The following is a 19,291-nucleotide window of genomic DNA, read 5'->3' as shown; positions in this document are numbered from 1 at the left end:
CAGTGGTTGAGAGCTGAAGACATAGGTGATCCGACTTAAGGGTAACAATTTATGATGCGAAAATTGCTTACACATGTAAGCTTACTTCTTTTATTTCAGGTGAAACAACAGTACTCTTAAGTCGGATCACCCATGTCTTCAGCTCCCAACTATTAACATGTGGCAGTCCCAACTGTAAATTATACGCAAAGTTGATGAACCTAAAAGGGATTCTGCAGAAAAACGGGAATATTACAGTTGTCCAGTTACACAATGGTTAAACTTTAACAATTTTTTCCGAAAAATTTTTAAGGATTTTCCAAAAAGTTTCTTATAAAATTGATTTAGTTTTTCATGACACACCTACCCCTAAAATTTTATAAATAAGTTCTAAATTACCCTGTATAAGCCTGAACAGCACTACTGCATGCGCGTGTTGCCCGCGTTCACTCTATGGGGTTGATCTGAGCAGGCGAGTAGCTCTTTACAGACGATTTCTTAGTACGTGTGCTTATGTAGCGTAACATTAGTCTGGGCGCAGTTGGGACAAGCGCACTTCAGATTTTTTTCTCGCATCAGATTCCTTGCCGTCACGCTTTATATCTGCTAGTATTTGGACTTTCTTGGAGCAGGCATAAAAATGAAGCAAAATAAAGGAAATAAATCAATATAATTTATTAAAACAATCTCAATTTAGTACAGTTTAAACATCGATAAATCGTGAAATTACAATACGATCTCTTAACCTACTCAGGATATGTACCAAGAACAGCTAAAATAAATAAATTAATAACTACAGCACTAACACTAGTTGCGTCTTTGCTTGGGAATAGTTCGAATTTTCGCGCTTGGCTTACTCTTGTTCTTGTCTCCCACTCCATGGTAAGTCAAAAACTGAGTGTTCTTGTAACTGGACGAAGTAGAGTCAGCAATACTCCTGCCGTCCCCTTCGTCACGCCTGGACATTTCCGAAAATGGCGAAACCCGTTTTGGTTCCGACTCTTCTTTTTGCCTTTGTTCCGACCTTAAAAATCTCATAGAACCGCAGAACAAAGTACAGCACCTGACCTCACCTTAAAACCAATTTGTTCTTCACTTCTCTTTCCAGAATATCAGCCGTAGTGAGGTCCGAGCTCTGGATCTGCTGCAAAGCACTTGCGTTCTCGGTCATCCATGGCTTGTTAGATTTGCACACGCAGCTCTCCGAGTTACACCTCTGACACTGTGCATTTGTCATTTCGTTACTAATATCCTCATCGTCCAGTATCCCTGCAATGCTCTGCGTTAAGCCACATTAATTCCTTTAAAACCCACTTACCTAGAGTAATTTTTTCCAATACAGTATTGTCAGTCTTGGGGGCTGAACTAGTGGACTGATTCAGAAGCAATTTAGATAAAGGAGGAGCTAGGCCTAGCCCGATATTCCTCTCGTGATACACCTGATTAAACACAATAGTTCAACAATGAAATGCATACAAAAGTAAAGCGAACCTCTGATATCGTGGGCGTCAACTCGCGATTAATATGCCGCAGCTGCGTCGCCAGAATGGTATCGTGTAGCGCAGCAGCTTTCACGCCTACTGACGCCTCCGCTTTGCCGCCAACCAGTTCTGGCTCGTCAGCGTCGCCGACTCCGCCCACTTGCGCTCCCATTGGCCCACCGCTGGTTAATGAAGCCAAAGACGCTAACGTCACTGAGGCGTCTGATTCGTTGGGAGAAAAATAGAGGAGCCGCTCATTGGTTGGCAGAGTCTCTTCGCTGGGCAATGTAATTGGTTTACGATGGTTCAGGGGTGGATGCAGTGACGTTTGAGTGACCTGTCAAAATGAAAAAAGCTCTCACTTAATTGCGCCCTTACTTGAAAATTGTGATCTTTATGCCTTTGTCGTTAACGAATTAAAATACATGTTTTTCATATAACTAAAAATTCTCCAGTGGCGGATCTAGGGGTTGCTTTATTACCTCGGTTCGAACACTAAGTCTGTCTATAGTAAACATCGCATTTCTAGGTTTCTTCAACATGATTTTTCCTCTTGGAATGATCGGTGTGTTGAACATTTTGGCCTCCATTTTCTCCAATTCACTATCTGAGCTGTTCTCAAACATTCCCGAAGGGAGGTTATTGTACAGTGGCAGCTCGACTAGAGGTTTAGTCGTCCTGGGAGGAGGCAGCGGCGGCATCTGATGGTTCATTATTAAAGTATAATGAGGGTGGTGGATAATAAGGTGTTTACCACCCTTCCACTTACCTGGTTTTGAGTCTGCCGCCTTAAAACTGTAGCATGGCCACTTTCCCAGTCTGTAGCCGAGCTGGCGGAACTAGAGCTATCTGGTCTTAAAGGATCAGTCTTTGGTTCATTTTGGGAATAGAGATTCCTGCAAAGGGAATTTTTTTGACAAGCTGGCCACACTAATCACAATGAAAATTCTTCGGGAAATTAGGAAGCTTCTACCCTTTCGGCTCAAAGCGGGCCTCTTAAGAAGCCCTATTTGTACGTTAAAGATCAAGGAGTCAATACGTCAATAACTCTCTGGTAACTGAATGCTATAAGCCATTCTTACCGTATCCTCGTCTGGTGAGCCAAAGAGAGGGCCAAACTGGAATTTTCTGGCTGCATTACCACAGGAGGACTAGGGGTAAAGGCCGCGTCAGACTCACCACCTCCAGGTCTGGCCAAAGTGTTGGTTTTGCGAGGTTTAAGATCATTCAAAGTTTTGCTATCTGTAGGGTTTGCAGTGCGACCATCTGGCTCTCCTGCAGATGAAAAGAAACAGGAAGTTAAAAATAAATCTCATTCTCTGGTTTAATCGAAAACCCTGACCCAGGTTTCTGTCGATTTGAACTCACCTCTACGTCTAACGTACGAAGTGAAAGCGCCTCCCAATCTCTTATGAGGTAACACGGTTCTGTGGAACGGTGGAGGAACCCTCTTTGGCATGATTTTGGAACACGGTGGAGGTGTAGATGAAATCTCGTTATCAGAATGAGGATAATCGTTCTCAACAGAGGCCAATGATTCCAGACTGCTTGACGAGTCGATGGCGAGGCTTTTCGGAGCCTCTTGAGTGTCTAGAACATCAGAAATGAGCGAAAAGTTTGTCATAACCTGCCTGAAACCAATTCACCAAACAAAGCTAGAAGGGCTTGAAGGGTGAACTGAATGTTTCTCTTGGTGGCTTGTTTGCTCGTTCGCAAAGTGACTTTGTCCTGTCCTACGTCACAGAGATCGAAGCCCAAAGAGGCGAGGAGTTCATGGCAACCCGGAGTTCTCCATAATCTATTAAAAGCAATTTCACTAAAATTAAAACTCTTCGATTGGTGTTTCACCATTACCTAACGTTTAAAGCCACTTCGGCGCTCTCATTTTCATTCCCTTTCAAGGAAAACTGAGACAAACTCGATTGGATGACTGCAATTATATCATCGGCCACATCGGAATTAGCGGTCAATTTAGCAAGTGCTTGTATGGAGATGGTAGATAAGCCTAATAATGCTTGTAGACTAGCCGAGCATTGTGTCAGACGCTCATCCGGGTCCGATTGGGGGAAGAAGACACTGCTGGGAATCCCGTTGGATGCCGGTTCGAACCGGAAGCCTACCGACATGAGCAGCTCCTTCCAACCAGTAATTGTGCCAACCTTTAGAAGAAACTCGCTTATACCATATACACAAACAAAGCTTTGAAATAAAGTTAATTATGACAGAGGGGGGCCTTGAAAATTAATGTAATGTGTATTTTACCACCTCACTCCACAGCTAACCCCCAACCTACAAAGGTGCCTTGGAATAACCTAACGAGGACAAATCTGGTGAACGCGCCGGCCACCACTCGTTTCTATTGTTAGAAATAACTCTACCGGGAAATATTTCAGACCTTATTTTCTATGGACTTCTGCGTGGTGTACATGGCATTCTTTTGCCCCCTGTGGATCCTCTGTAAGCTTTTCTCAACTAAATGTAACGTGACCCTCAGGGCATCCCTGCATTTTTCCGGACCCTTTAGCAGTTCACACAAAGCCTGGCCCATCAACGCCACCTGCAGAAATGTTCCTTAATCTTCAGAGCATTTATCAAATGTTTGGAATAATATTACCTTATTGGAAAGTCTAATATTGAGACCAATGAGAACAAAACCAGCCCAATTGGCAGGATGAGCGAAGTGTTTAGTATGTTGTACAGTTTGCATCGCTTCACTCAAGGCTTTAGCGGCCCTAGTGCCTTGAAGCAATGAGGAATAGAAAGCCCTGGAGATCAAACTGTTGTGAGTTCGAGTCTTGATGAGTGCGCATTCATTTTTACCTTAACAGAATTTTTGTTGCTGTATCTGGTACTGGCCACAGAGAGATAAGCACCGCCTGTGCTCCTGCCGCAATCAAGGCCCTGACCAATGCGGTCAATCCATCCGACGTTGCCCAGCCTTGCTGATCTCTGGTATGAGAAGAACTTACCTATTTGAAAAAATAGCATGAGCCTGGTAAGAAGCTTCAACTCTCAGTCGCTTACCACTACTAGCTTAGCGTTCAGCTTCAGGGACAAAATATCAGCGGCGCTGAGCAGAAACTCGGGAAGCGACGGTAGCTCTGCAGTCAGTGATACATCTGTATGCTCCTCCTCTTCGAGTGCGTCGGTCATGTAGAGCCGTTTAGTCGGAGCTTGTTCCAAAACCTGCAGCGATACACCATAGATATTGCTCTAAAATTGGACTGGATAGTAAAAGACCTCTATGGGACTGAGCACCAAACTGGATAACTTCCAGGACACGTGGGTGGCAAAATGGATGCACTCAGCTTCCTGCATCTGACCCAGAACTTGCTCCTTGGTGGCGCTGTTGCCCAACATGGCTTGCGTCTGCAACAGCTCAGCAACCATGATGGCCTCTTGCTCGGCTTGAGGAATATCTTTCCAGCCGTAATGGTCAGTGACGGCAGAGGGCAGGTTCGGGTTGCCTATTATCAGACTACGAACCTGGAAAGATCGCTCATCTAAATGTACTTTAAGTGATGGAGGACGAGCCCTACAGTTTGGTCTGTGTCCTGTTTCCTTGTCCTCCCCGATCTTAGTGAGCTGACATTGGGTACCACTAGCAACGAGAAACGCTCACAGAGGTATTCGGAATTTTCGTTTGAAGATCGCAGAACTGGGAATGGTACTAAGTAAAGGTCATTCTCCAGTACCAAAATTAGCTCCCGCTTATTTGCCCCGTTTCTCGAATTTGCGGCTATAACGAAAAATTGACCATTTGATAAGTCTTATTTGGAAACTTGCGAACACACCTCTAGAAGGCAAATACTCCTCGAATGGTTGCAGCAGCAGGGTGTAAAGTGAGTGCAGACAACTCGGCCCTTTCCAAGTTTGCCTCTTGGTCATCCTAGTGGACCCTTGAGCACTGGAACTGGACCTAGTGCTGCCTTGGAGGGACGCCACGGAGCCTCCAACGCTTCCCAGCGAGAACAAGGAGCTTAAGGAGTAATTGCTTGAGTTCATCAGGTGGTGTCTGCTGACCATCCGAAGGAACCCTTGTAACAAGATATCTGTGCAACCACATCTAGCAAACTAATTTTAAATGTTACCAGTCCTTTCTGACATATTGTCATCCAAGCATTGATCCTCAGTAATCGTCGTACAGGGGCTCATTTCGAGGCCCAAGTTATCTCGGACTGAATTGACCAGTTTCTCCAACAAACCCGTACCGCTTGGTACTGGGTCGGTATGGTCCGCGTTGTCCGAGCTGTCCTGATCCATCAGTGAAGCAGCGTGAAATTTAACCACGCCTATGTATAAATATTGATGAAGCAGGGTGATGCAAGTAAATTATACAGGGTGTCGTAAAAATTACGTAATTTTTTGTAAAAATTATTTTGACTCTATAGAATGGATATCAGCAACTTTCGTAAAAGGCAAGTTTACCTCCTAATACTCGTTTATATAATTGTTTCTGGGCCACTCTGTATACCTACCTTTAGTAGGTAATATGAGCCAGGCATAGAGAAATCCTGCCGCGATGCTGTAATAGAGCACAGCAGCCCTCTGCTTATTAACGATGTCTTTTATGTGATCCAAAGTGCTTATTCCCAAAAGATCACCTCTGCTGGATTTGCCTTTCGACTTAAGCTCATTCAAGCCTTGACGCTCCACCAGCAGATCGACGAACGCCCTATTTCTGCCCCTTTCGGCCATCACTAGAGCTTCATCATGCCTGTTTAGACCTTGAGAAGAAGAACTTTATTGACTAAATTCCTAAAAGGGGTCAAATTTGCTTACAAACTAGGACCTTCTGGAGCACTTGATAGCTGGAGGACTGCAGCTCGAATAATGACAATTTATACTCAGAGTTGCTCTTGGTCTCCCTGCGGATATTTTCCAGCAGCTGCGTTGCTGACTCCAGCTGCTTTTGAGCTCCTTCTAAGTCCCCATTTGCGTACAACGCCAATCCCAGCCTATTGCGGATTTTCGCCTAAAATAAATTATTGCTAATTTCTCTGAAGCTTAAGGAGGGAATTGGCAGTTACTTCTTCATCTCTTCTTCCAAGGGCTTCGGCGATGGAAAGTCCTTGAGTGAGGTAGGCGATGGCTTGGGATCTATTGCCGAAAAGCTGATGAACGCGGCCTAAGGAGCTGTAAGCCAACGTTTTAGCTATTTGGTCGTTGGTGTTCATGGCGATTGAAAGATGTTGCTCTTGGTACCGGACTGCTTGTTCTAGGTTCCCCAATGCCTCATACACGTTGCCTTAAATAATTTGGTGTTTTTACCGTGGATTTCAAAAACCGGCCTCATATCTTCCTCCAAGCCTCTATGGTGGAGCTAACGCAGCCCATGTACGTACCAATATTTCCACATGCTCTGCTCTGCAAGCTGGACATATCCAACTGCTCCGCAATCTCTAGGTCGTTCTGATGGTACTTCAAGGCGGCACTATACTCGCCCATTTGATGATACACGTTGCCCAGTCCGCAAAGAGCTTCGGACTCCATAACCCGATCGTCTTAAATTATACAAATTCAACTCAAAAATCTCTATTCTCCCCTGAAGTCAGCTTACTCAGCTCCCTGGCAATGTTCCTCTGGTGTTCCAAACACGAAACTGCCTGCTCTAGGTTGCCCAAAGTGGCGTGCAGCTGCCCCAACTCTCCATAGGCTGCAGCCTTAGCATCAGCACTGCCCAGTTCATGGGACACTACCAGACGCTTTTCCAAACACACCAGCGCTTGCTGTAAATTGCCCAAGGACCTTTGAGCTTGCCCTATAGGGAGAAATAGTAACCAAGTCGCAGCAAACCTGAAATTTTTAGTAAAATTTACCTAATCCTCGATATGCTCTCTCTTGGTCTCTAACACTCTTCAGCTTTAATGCCATAGCTAGATACTGCTCGTGACATTTAGCGGCCTCCTCAGGATCTCCAAGGGCGTCATAACAGTCTCCCAAACTTCCGAAAGCCCTCCCTTTGTCGAGTTGAGCGGTCGAGCTGGAAATCCTTTCAAGGGTCGCCAGCTGCTGCTCAAAATATCCGATTGCATCCTCATAATGGGCCATGTTGAGTCTTAAATTCAACCACTGTAGTTTACGTGATTATTCGTTTAGTTATAAAAGGTCACCTCGCAATTCCAAGGTTTCCATACGACTGGGCCTCTACTGCGCAGTCCTGCAAGTCCTGCGCCCTTTCCAGTTGCTCCTGGTAGCACTTAACCGCATGTGTGTAATTTCCCAGTGACATATGGACGGATCCCAAATGGCCATGAGCTTTGCATTCGCCCTGCAGGTCCGACATCTCCTGCCTCAACGTCAGTTCCTGTGTGTGGTACCCTGAATGCAAACGCTATTTACCTTAATGGTGATTTTTTAGGGTAAACATACCCAAAGCTTTGTCCAGCTTTTTTAACAGGCGATGGGCAGTACCCAAGGCTCCGCATGCAGCCGCTTCCATTGCTCTGTCTCTGTTGCCTCTGGCCAAAGCGAGTTGTCTGTGATACATTTTAACGGCCTCCTCAGTTTCATTCAATTTGATTAATACGTCGCCTATGTTTCCCATGGCCCTAAATTTACCTGAAAATTATGATTTACGTTCGTGAATTCGGCAGCAAGAATTTAGAGAAAAACAGAAAAAGTAAGACCAAGAGGTGGAGAAGCAGGAGGAGAGAGAGGAGAAGAAGAAGACGGAGGAAGAGAAAAATTTGGGCGATGCTACCTGCAGAGTTATTCGTCATATGTGCTATAGCCAAAAAGTACTTCTGGCACTCGAGGGAACTATCCAACTGGCCTAGTGCCAGATGAGCTAATCCCAGGTTACAGTAAGCACGTCCCATGTTCATCTTGTCTTGGAGGTCTTTGGCTAAGGCCAAGTCTTGATCATAGTATCGTACTGCTTCCCTGTAGTTCCCTATGCAGTAGTGGGCGTAACCTGAAAGGAAGAAGATTTACCTCCATGGTAAGCCTCTTTAGTAATTTTTTCAATATTACCTAGAAAATGGCAAGCTTTGGCTTCGCCCTCCACATCAGACAGTTCCTGTGACAACATGAGGTACTGCTCATAGAAAGGAATGGCCTCAGCGAACTCTGATCGAGAACTGAGGCAATTAGCCAGGTTTAAAAGGGCACAGGCCTCTCCTGCTGTATCCTTCAATTCCCGTGCGATGCCTGCAGAGCAAACAAGGTAAATTTCATGTGCATAATGTTTTGTTACGTGTTATCAACGTGATAATAAGAGCAGTTTTACCTAAATGCGCGCGATAATGGAGTAAAGCCATATCGTGAGCCCCTAAGGCCTGATAGGCAACAGCGAGATTGCCATGTGTGCTCGCTTCCGAGCTCCTATCATGCACTTCCTGTAGATAAATTAATAATAATGTGAGGAAAAAGAAGCAAACGAGTTGGGCAGGGTTTACCTTACTAATAGTAAGTTCCTGCTTGTGGTATTTTATAGCAGAATCGTAGAACCCAGCAGCGGAATATGCGTTACCAATATTACCATACGCTCTTCCCATTCCTGCCCTGTCCTGTAGACTTCTAGCGATGGAAAGATGGGCTTGGTGCAGCTTCAGCGCTGCATCAAATTCGCCTGAAATCACGGTCCGAGGTTGCCAGTGCGATGAAGTTGAAAAAAGTACTCACCCAGTAATTGATACACTATCCCCAGATTGCTGCAAGCCCTTCCTTCCCCTATTTTGTCCCTCGTGGCAAGAGCGACATCAAGCTGCCTTTCGTGCCATTGCTTGGCCTGAACGTAGTCACCTGCGCATCTGGAAGCATGGCCCAATCCAGCGTAAGCCCTGGATTCTACTGACCTAAGAACCACAATTTCTACCTAGAAAAATGATCTTTTTTTGCCCAACTTAACGTACTTATCCCCAATTGATTGGGCCAATCTCAGGACTTTTTCGTGGAACACCATGGCTTGTGCGAAGTTTCTTTTGTAATGGTGGCAAGACCCGAGGTTGCTATAGGCTCTAGCTTCCTCTACCTGAGAAAAGCAGGTTCCAGAATTTTTTTTGGTTCCGGCAAACTCACGTTCAGCCTCATTCATCAACTAATTGTCCGCTACTGGTCTCACCTGATTGCCAAGTCTCCTAGCTATCCTTAAATGTTGCGTGTGACAGTCAACGGCACTATCAAAATCGCCCATTGCCATATAAACGGCCCCTACATTTCCGATTTCTCTGGCCTCTTGCAGCGTATCTCCCATTTGTTTCACTAACTGCACGCACTGCTTATGGGACGCTAGGGCGTTGGGGTAATCCCCTATGGCTGTGTAAACATGGCCTAAGGAGGTTAAAGCTGCTGCCGCAGCTTGCGTATCCTGGAAATTGGGAGAAATCTAGGATAAGGCTGGAGCTATGGACGTGGCCACGGGAGGCACAAGGGAAGTTTAAGAAAACCTCCGAGATAAAAAGTTCTTCAAGTTATGGGACTCTTGTAACTCGAATTAACCTGAACAAACCCAAATTCACGTCGAAAACTATCCAGGTGTCTTTAGGGATACACGCGGTGTTACGGTCTTAAAGCGCGTTCTAGGGGTAAAAATAAAGTCGAACCGCATATATCACCCATAATAATTAGATACTATAATAATGTGCAGCTGAGAGCTGTGAAACACAGTTTCATTCAAATTACCTTGCATTTCATGGCTAAGACTAGTTGATACCGATGCGCAGTTAGTGCCTCCTTGTAAGAGCCTTTACTAAAATAGGCCGACCCCAGATTGCCATGGGCCCGGCATTCGCCCGCAGTATCCCCCAAGCTCTTGGCAATTGCCAAATCCTGTTGCATGTACCTGCACATATAATTTAAACCAACCCTCTCTTCCGCACCTTCAACAACACCCAGACTAACCCGATGGCTTTATCCAACTGATTGAGGGCCCAATGAGCCGAGCTTAAGGCACTAAAGACCGACCCCCTCAACTTCAGAGAACAGGACCCAATCCGCAATGCTGACTCTAACACGTTGACTGCCGAATGGTATAAACCAGCGGCCAAGAGTTCCTGGAACACCCACATTGGCATGAAAGCATTTATTGAAGGGTTATCTCACTTGTCCGACTACAGAAATAAGGACAAAGGGGCTTTGGTTGAGTTTCATGAGCTCCAACTGCTGAAACGTCGGCTCTAGGTTGTGTCGGAGGGGGGATTTGACCGAAGCCTCTATTAGGCCCCCCAAAAGCTGCTGAGATGCAGGGTCTTGAGCTAGGCCCTGGCTGAAAGCCGCCAAGGCTTCTCCGTGTCGGCCAAGGCATTGCAGGGCCACTCCTTGCCTGCAAATCAAGTTAAGATCAATTATTGTTTATTCTTCTGTATAGTTGCGGATAATGTAATAGGTGAAAGTAGGCAATAATTAAACATCATTGGCATGCGTAATGAAGCTTCAATCCGTGCGTAATAACATTACGTAACGGTGTTCGGCTAGAACAAGCAGACAGTGCCACGCTACAATGCGTACGCAATGCGTTGCTACGAGCTTTTGGAATACAAACGTCATGCCTGAGGATATTCATTAAGACTTCATCAAATTTCTCAGGAAATTGCCGTACGCTGCTCGGAATCAAGAAGAATTACTTAGCTCGAGGAAATTACTGACGGCACCTGCGATTCGGTCACAGACTTTCGCCTCGCTCGTAACACGCTTCTTATTATTCTTATAATGTAATTTACTATTTGCAGAGGAAGAATTAAGAGAAAGTTTGACACCTGATAAGATGCAATAACTAATTTCTCACCTATAATACGCCTTAGGCCACGATGGGCATAGGTCCCTTGCGGTGATGGCGTCCTGCAGGGCCTGCGAAAATAAGCCCTGTTTTAACCGGGCTGCAGACCTGTTCGAATACAGGATGTGGTTGGTGGGGTCCAGCTGTAGGGCGTCGGTGTACAGGGCGACTGCCGTTGCGAAGTCACCGTTCTGGCAAGCAGCATTCGATTGTCGGACCTAGATCTTAGCATAGAAGCATCATGGAAGTAAAAGGGCGACATTTGTACCTTTTCAAGGAACAGCGATTTACTGGCAGCCGGTAGTTCTGAAGTGCCTTCTGGCTCCACCTGCAACGGATTGAGGAACAACGGAGGGTCATTAAAGTGTGAAAAAAAATTTAATGAAAATTTTTTTTAAAAACTATGAAGGAGGAAAGGTGTTGAAAAACTGAGACCTTAAGGTCTCATTAAACGCATTCCGCTACTGGGTATCTCTGCAAATGATAAAAGCGACAGGTCATTATAGTTATCAGGGACGGGAATTAGAAGTAAAGAGTAATTACGCGAAATGGAAAAAACTTGAAAGACACTTGATCTCGTTTAAGTTAATTGGGGCCGTTTTACACGCGAAGCTCAACCAGTTTTGAAATATGAGGGATCTGCACTATGTTATTTTGCGAAGATTTAAACTCAGGAAGTCAACTGCTGGCCATAGCACATGCGCCGAGCGAACTTTCAAAGTGAAAAAGTGAGTGAGAAATAACATATGAAAATAAATAAAATACAAAATAAGGAATAACAAAAAAATTAAATAAAGAAAAATCGAATGGTGAAAAATACTACAAAAAAACATAAATTTTTAAAGAAAGCGATTTTAGAGTTTTTTAGATACCTATGGTTAATACGGTCAAAATTGCCGCGTTACGGAAGCTCGAACATCCTGTAAGCTTTTATAGGAACACGCCTATCTGGCATCGTCGTCGTTTTTTTCTCTTCTGTTGTTATTTTTATATATTAATTATTTCAATGTTTTTCGTTTTTATTTTTGCACATTAATTACTTTGTTAATTATTTTACTGTTCAAAAATTGTGACAATTCTTGCTCTTGAACTTCAAAGGGCAGCTGGTGGAGCAGATAAAAATCTCCTGAAGACCGATGCAAATATTGACCGAAGCATTAGCTGTGTAGCACTTTTATGTTATTACGTGGATCTAATTAGTGATTCAATGCCTGAAGATTAATATTTGACTTCGCATTAGGTGGGAACACTCTTCTGCTAAGAAGGGTTAATTACCTCTTTTTCCCAAGCGATTAATAAGGAAATTTCTGCTTTATAACTATCTGCTAAGCATATAACAACAATAATGAGCACATCTGCGCTTAATTGCAAAAAACTGCACAACAAAGGGGAAAAGTTCCTTCCTCTACACGATATAAATCACTTTATACTTTGGCTCAGGTACACACAGTAGGATCTCGAAAATCGGCTTAATGTTGATTTAATAGCCATGGTAATTACCGGCGGATCAACCACAAAGGAAACGATGTCAATTCTACCAACAAACAACATCAGGTAGAAGAACCCTCGTGTGGCATCGGTGTGAGGATGGGTCTTTTGGCGGTACCATCACCTCGGGTATCTAACCGTAATTGTTTGGACAAACATCCTTCTTTTGTGTTGGCATTTCTGACTTCTAGATTACACGTTGTGGAAGGCGAAGGAATGCCTAGGAATGGAATTAGCGTCTTACATGTGAATTGTGTGAGGAAGGTACGGATTATGACGCTAATGAGGGGTGGTAAGTGGTGGACGCGCTCGCAAGACACGAACGAGGAAGCAAAAAACGATCTCGCATGAAGTATATTCATTGAGATCCGCGGGTTTTGCATCGGATTGAGCTATTTACGTTTAATACTGCAAGAAAACAAAATATCGCAGATTTGATAAGTTGCGAACGGTTTGAGTTACGGCAAAATTGCTTTTTTCTTCAAGGCGAATCGGAACGCCATATTTCACGTTTGTTAAAGAGCTGTTAAAAATTTAGCAGATGTCAAAAGTTTGGCATAAGTTAAAAGTTTGACAAATGTCAAAAGTTTGGCTTAAGTTAAAAATTTGACAAATGTCAAAAGTTTGGCTTAAGTTAAAAGTTTGACAGATGTCAAAGTTAGATTATATTTTGAAAAAATTCCGTAATTTACTGTGACGTAAAATCTAGGACACCCAGTATGTATTTTTATATTATTGGTTTATATTTTATTAGTTTTATATTTCTGGTTTCGAACGTTGACAATCTTTCTCCAGATTTCCAGAGCCCTGTTTAGGGGCATTTAGTGGAGGACGAATCCCCATCCCATTGAAGAGCTTTCCAGTACTTAATGAAAAGACTTAAATAGTCATTTGGTGTATGTTAAAACGCAAATGAATTCACTAAAATACTTAAATAACTGCCCTCTTGTCAAAGCACCGAATGATACTTTTTTAAAATTAATTTAATGATAAGTAAGGGTGTTCAGCTTCTACCGACGCTGTACGGTCCCAAATTCGGATTTTTTCATGTACCCGAATTTATCAGTTAGTTGTCAGGAATTATTTTGGTTCCATAATTTCGTCTCATTAATTCGATTTTGACGGTTAATTTATCATGCCCTCGCTTGTGCCTTTCCCTTTTCTGTCCTAACTACTCCTTTTATGTAATTACATTTTAGATCAATCATCTGGATGGTTTTAGATGTGGCAGCCCATTTTAGCTTCAATTTATCAAGTATTCATGACGTGCTCTGCTTCTTTTTTGTCTCATTTGTTCTGTAGATTTTTTTCATTTTCCTCCTTTCGCCTCACAATTATTATGTTTGACAAGTTAAATGTCATTAGCAGTCTTTCATGATTGAGTACTGCCAAGAAAGCCCAGATTGGTTCTAGAAGGCGCTTTATGATACTGTTGCGCTGCTATAAACTCACTCATTATAGTTCTAGTACAATAAAGCCGGTGACATAGGTATTTGTTGCAGATCTGACAATGATTGAGCGGGAACTGGCGAATATAAAATTCGTTTAGCAGGTCATTAAGGTATTTTGGAGGAATTTTAATTTTGACTTAAAAGTTAAATTGCTATCAAATTAACATGAAATCGGCCATAAACCGTTGTATGTAATGCGTACGTAATGAGGTTTTATTCGACCCGGAGGATTTTTATTCGATATTTATGGACTTGCTGGCAAGCTTGCTGAGCCATAAATTGATTCATCTCGTAAAACTTTACATTACGGACCTATTACATAAAGAACTATTATATTTTTTTTTTTCATTTTTTAGAAATTTTATGAAATTTTGATGAAATTCGTATGAAATTTCAGAAAATTTGCATGAAATTTTTGCGACATTTCATGAAATCTTTATGAAATTTTTATGAAAGCATTTAAATTTTCGTCGTTCCCAAGGTTGTTCCTCTCTATCTAGCTATATGCCCATATACCTATCTATGGAGAAGAACGACGTGTGGGCTAGAATGGGCAGGTAATAGCAGTTACGGCACTCTTAAGTCAAAAATAGCAAGAGCATTTTTTAGTTAATGGCCACTACCTGTTTTAACTTTAAGCATATTTAAATTACTTGACGGCAACAGCGAGCATTTTTCACGAAAGGGTCCAAGATTCGACTATGCCCAGGGCATTTCGGCTCTATCTATTCATACAGTAGAGCGAGCTTGAGCCGAAGAAGCATTATTTCGGCATATGAACCTCAATGGTAGTTCCCTCGATCAAATGCTTCGCCTTTGAGTAAGCACTACACTAATTGCATTTTTTTCGCTTTTTTCGCGGCCAAGAGCTTAGCGCGGTTTCGCTCAAAAGCCACCAGGCCTAGAGGTTAATTCGAAGAAATTCTAGAAAGGCGGACATGGTCCCGGAGGCCCATATTCCACGACTTACCTCAGTAAAGTCTCGATGTGACATCGCAACACTACAACCACTAAAAACCACATACTAAGTCCTTGTCACTGAACCGTGTCCTATTTTCATGGGTGCCTCGTCAAAAAGACCCGAAGCTTACTGAAGAATGGACCAACAAAGAACAAAAGCTCACATTCCTTTTCCGACGATTCTGCTACCGTTTGGCTTAATTTCCCTCCTTCGTAGTCACATATGCACGTACTTTTAACCTTAACCTCCTGTGAACTCGCCTCGCAGTCCTCGTAGGAGAAAAACCGCGGATTCCTCCGCTAAAACGTGACTCTGGCGCCCGATCTTCACCTATCGTCAACTAGATCATCTCGTTTCGGACGACAAAGCATCTAACTACACCGGACGACAATTTGCTCTTTTTTGCGATATAGAAGCCGCACGAAAAACCGTCCAACGTCCACTGTCTAACAGTTATTTGCTGGGTGCTCGCATTCTTCATCGCCGGCCATCTTGGATGTTGGTATGCAGGTAAATAATCTTGGTGGGCTCGAGAGTGGGGACGAGCGAAGAAACCGCACGAAGAAACAGGCGAAGAAGAGGAATTAGTGAATTAGAGAGAGATTTTGACCGGCGACTTTGCGTTTAATAACAGAAGTACACCGCGCGCTAGCACTTATAGTTTTAGACTATAGGGATAACAAGATACTAACGATGGACAGGCGAAGTGTAAACTGCCCGATAAGGTGATGGAACGGATCTTCGATTTCCATTAGGTGAAAAAGGTACTTCGTCAGTACCGGTGTTCATTAGCTGGATGGTTTTTTTTAATGAAGAGGCCGAGATAGCTAGAGAGCTGAGTGTTTTGATAACTGAATAACAAATCGTTGAAAATTAATTGCCGTTTTATTAGAGAAATGGGCGGTTGTAGGGTCAATGAAACTGTAGGAACTTAATCAGCAATTCGAAAAAGCAGACTAGCATCGTTAATGAGGGAATTAATCAACGTTTTAATCAGACGTGAAAACCGAAAAAATATGGGTACCCGTTACTCTTTCATCCTCCATTATACCATTGTTAATTAAGTGGATAGACAAACTTTAATCCTTGAGGAATTTTAAGAAAAAAAGGGTCATCTTAACAGGGATGCGCAACGGCTAAGCTTTCCATATACAGGGCAGTCAAATTAAAATTTGAAACATAAAAAATCCTGTTGTGAGTGCTTTGGAATAGGCTAATGGGGTCAGATCTGGCGAGCGTGCCGGCCAACGTATCTCTCCATTGTTGAAAATGACTCTACCAGGAAATACTGCAGACTTATGAGCGCTTCTTCAGCCTCCACTGGTCGAACCGGTGAAGGACTTCTTTCTGGTCCTTTTGAAACTGCGAATTTCACGAAATTTTGCCTAAGTATTAACAAAATTTTTAGCTCGGCTCTTGGTGAATTTCCTCTCATTTCGTTATATCGGTCACTTATTGATTGTATTCTTCGTTTCTGCTTCAAATGTCAGCGCTTTTCGCACTGCTTCTCCTTTGTCCATGGCACTGGGCTTGTCTCTTCCTCTTATCCAGCGATTGTCGACATTCCTCTATTAAAGTGTTTTATATGGAATTTCTTGTTGGTGTTGAATGAGACACACTTAATCATTATCATTAAAGTTATGTACTACTGAAATTCACAGACAAAAAGGGCAATATCTTTCGTTTCAAGCTGAATTCATTAAAAAAATCTTAAATTAAGAACTCAAAAAAAAACTGGATTTTTCTGGAAATCCCCACATAGAGCCTAAAGTTTCTTATTCTTTGAATCCATCACCTTCAAGGCAACACTGGCCGTTTTCGGATCGGGCACCTAAAAAAAACCATAATGATGCCTCTTCGGCTGGGAGCTATTGCGAAATCCTACATCGTCATTTTTGATCGTAATGCTCGTGAGATACAAGGAGAAATCCGCCAAACAAAAGATCCGAAAGAGGTACACGAGCGACTGTAGCACCCACAAGGCTGAAGTGACTTGTATTGCATAACCTCCCACGTAATAATTCATGTAAAAAGGCTTCGGGGGGCCTTTCCGGCCGGGAGAAAATTGAACGTTGAAACTGTCCATGAGCTTAGAACACCTAAAATTTATTACCTCCAAAGAACGACAATCATTTATCATTTTTGTTACTTACGATTTGGTCTTGGTAAGCTCAGAATATCGTAGGCAAAATAACCCCAATCCCTTGTGAAAAAGGTTAGTGGCAATGAAGCTTAAGATCATGATGAAGGCGCATAAGCCTAAGAAGGGGTAAACGCAGACCCAAGGGTTTGGTAATCTGGAGTTTGGTAATTCCACAATAACCTTTCTTTACACAGTACCTTAAGTTGAACGAAAATAAAATGCTTACACATCCCCAGGATTTCCTGCCCCTCCCTTTCCTCCCATGCCCGTTAGGGCTACCAAGAAGATGCACATTATGACAGAGGCGAGGGGAGCGAAGAACATCAAGTTGCAAATGTAAATGGTGGCGAACACCGTTTTTCTATTTAGGAAATCGATGGATTGTGAAATTTAAAATGAGTTCCACATGGCATCAAAAGTATATTCATACGCAGTGCATATGCAGAAGATATGCAGAAAGACATGTCCACTGCATGTGCTACGCATATCCCATTTCTGTGCTAATTGGCATATTCTGTTGCTAAATTCCATGCTGAAATGTATGAAGTTCTAATCCTGGATCTTATCGGAACGTCTTGCGAACAGTGTCTACAGGTTTAAAATATATGATTCAGTGAACCTAACCCCCCTCACCCCTCCTCCTTTCCAACCCTCTTTCACCCATAATCAATAGGTTCCATGAGCCTAGTAGTTACTTAGACTCCATGATCAATTTTTCATAACCTAATAACAGATTTACCTGGTCTACCGAGCCATTGAATGTAGGACCTGAATATGTGTATATTCGTTGGGATATATTCCTAGAACATGCATGGCATATATCTCTTTAAGATGCGGAACCGCACAGTCAATGGTCATAAATGCGATACTCATATTCATAACATACATGTATGATATCCGGACAACTGCGGTTGTCGAGCACGTGCATACGTTCATATTTTATACATGTATGTGTGAGAGTTGGACCGCATGTATTTACATGAAACCGCATATACATAGCACATGAATGGGATATACCTTTGCTGTGGGAAATATCTACCTCATGTTCAAAAATCCTGTATTGTTAGAGCCGTCTTTTACGTACGGTGAACGTCTGTCAACGTTGGCTGCGCGGGCTATATCGGCCCAAGCTATAAAAAAATAAAGAGAAAAATTCTAAAAAATTGGAAAAATTATGTTTAATTGAAAAGGGCATCAAAAATCAGAAGAGAAATTCAATTTTGATTATCTCCCACAATTTTTTGCAGATTATGAGTTGGTCAGATTCTCTGTTATCGCATTTCCACAGCAGACATCAGAATGAACTCATACTATTTCAGACAATTGAAGAGTCTATCTAGAGACTTAGAATGCCGGAAAATGAACCTTCGGGATTCTTCCTTTAGAAGTTACGGCCTTGTGAACTTGGTCAAGTTCTAGAGTCCATTTTTGGCACGTCATGAGGCGGTCACAATCTAACCCCTCGCATTTCGACAAGAGTCATCAGAATTTACTCATATTTCAGACAGTCGAGGACTCAACCTAGAAGCTCAGAATGCCAGAAGATAAACCTTGTAGACTCTGTCCTCTAGAAGTTACAGACTTATGAACTAATCACCCTCAGATTATCCTCACCAATAGCGAATCTTCCAGGCTTCTCTGGAGCACTGTTCCTCACAGCGGATCTATTCACTGCTTCGCTGGAATTCGACACACTTTTAAACCGATCTTCGTAGCTCTTCTCAAAGGAGATCTCCGCGTATATTATGCAGTTGAACTTGTACATGTCCAGGATGTTGTAAATGCAGACAGTGGCTACGCTGCTGGACACAATCAACAGCACGAATATGACAATGTGGGCGGCTGAGAAGTGAAAAGGAATTTACAGTGTTGAAAGAAGGGCAGAAATAAACCTCTCCATATGCAGGACACTTTTTCCGCAGGCTTGGGCCCCATGTGCACGTACTGTCGCGGCTCCATGCCGGATTGCAGAGCTTTTGAGCTGGTTTTCGAGCTATTTGCTGGGTTCGTTTGCAAATGACTTTGACGTAGCTATGGGGATAGAGGATGATCAAATGTATGCTCAGGAGG

The 19,291-nt window shown here is 43.0% G+C and overlaps 2 protein-coding genes across 2 annotated transcripts; both read right to left on the bottom strand.

Moving 5' to 3' along the window:
* Positions 1-639: 639 nt before the first annotated feature.
* Positions 640-15,549, bottom strand: LOC136415028 (tetratricopeptide repeat protein 28). Its single transcript, XM_066399378.1, has 39 exons — positions 15,088-15,549; positions 11,447-11,506; positions 11,188-11,396; positions 10,506-10,725; positions 10,305-10,456; positions 10,086-10,245; positions 9,526-9,771; positions 9,317-9,435; positions 9,087-9,259; positions 8,861-9,033; positions 8,692-8,800; positions 8,436-8,612; positions 8,164-8,376; positions 7,833-8,021; positions 7,574-7,781; positions 7,280-7,518; positions 7,021-7,221; positions 6,806-6,964; positions 6,491-6,708; positions 6,243-6,435; positions 5,939-6,187; positions 5,552-5,752; positions 5,255-5,497; positions 5,000-5,199; positions 4,701-4,946; positions 4,485-4,646; positions 4,281-4,429; positions 4,075-4,225; positions 3,856-4,017; positions 3,315-3,619; positions 3,107-3,258; positions 2,829-3,050; positions 2,543-2,735; positions 2,230-2,356; positions 1,943-2,161; positions 1,471-1,797; positions 1,298-1,418; positions 1,053-1,248; positions 640-1,003 (listed from the first exon to the last, which is right to left on the bottom strand). The coding sequence occupies exons 1-39, from the start codon at positions 15,109-15,111 to the stop codon at positions 787-789; spliced, it is 7,284 nt and encodes a 2,427-aa protein (XP_066255475.1). The 5' UTR covers positions 15,112-15,549; the 3' UTR covers positions 640-786.
* A 1,285-nt stretch (positions 15,550-16,834) lies between these two features.
* Positions 16,835-19,180, bottom strand: LOC136415269 (uncharacterized). Its single transcript, XM_066399789.1, has 7 exons — positions 19,114-19,180; positions 18,836-19,063; positions 18,261-18,351; positions 17,448-17,582; positions 17,232-17,375; positions 16,964-17,177; positions 16,835-16,909 (listed from the first exon to the last, which is right to left on the bottom strand). Exons 1-7 carry the CDS (start codon positions 19,178-19,180, stop codon positions 16,844-16,846), a joined length of 945 nt encoding a protein of 314 aa, XP_066255886.1. The 3' UTR covers positions 16,835-16,843.
* Positions 19,181-19,291: the final 111 nt, after the last annotated feature.

The sequence above is a fragment of the Euwallacea similis genome, chromosome 19 (genome assembly GCF_039881205.1).
Source record: "Euwallacea similis isolate ESF13 chromosome 19, ESF131.1, whole genome shotgun sequence".
NCBI lineage: Eukaryota > Metazoa > Arthropoda > Insecta > Coleoptera > Curculionidae > Euwallacea > Euwallacea similis.
This window is presented reverse-complemented; position numbering and strand designations above follow the sequence as displayed.

What these genes read in the sequence shown, in the direction of transcription:
- LOC136415028 (XM_066399378.1), bottom strand. Translation starts at nt 15,111, where the DNA reads ATGTCACATCGAGACTTTACTGAG. An exon ending in GGAAACCTTGGAATTGCGAG is followed by an intron (nt 7,519 to 7,573) that starts GTGACCTTTTAT and finishes GTTGAATTTAAG; the next exon opens with ACTCAACATGGCCCATTATG. An exon ending in GGCGGCAGACTCAAAACCAG is followed by an intron (nt 2,162 to 2,229) that starts GTAAGTGGAAGG and finishes ATGAACCATCAG; the next exon opens with ATGCCGCCGCTGCCTCCTCC.
- LOC136415269 (XM_066399789.1), bottom strand. Translation starts at nt 19,180, where the DNA reads ATGGAGCCGCGACAGTACGTGCACATGGGGCCCAAGCCTGCGGAAAAA. An exon ending in AGTGTCCTGCATATGGAGAG is followed by an intron (nt 19,064 to 19,113) that starts GTTTATTTCTGC and finishes TTCACTTCTCAG; the next exon opens with CCGCCCACATTGTCATATTC. An exon ending in GCCTGGAAGATTCGCTATTG is followed by an intron (nt 18,352 to 18,835) that starts GTGAGGATAATC and finishes ATTTTTTTATAG; the next exon opens with CTTGGGCCGATATAGCCCGC.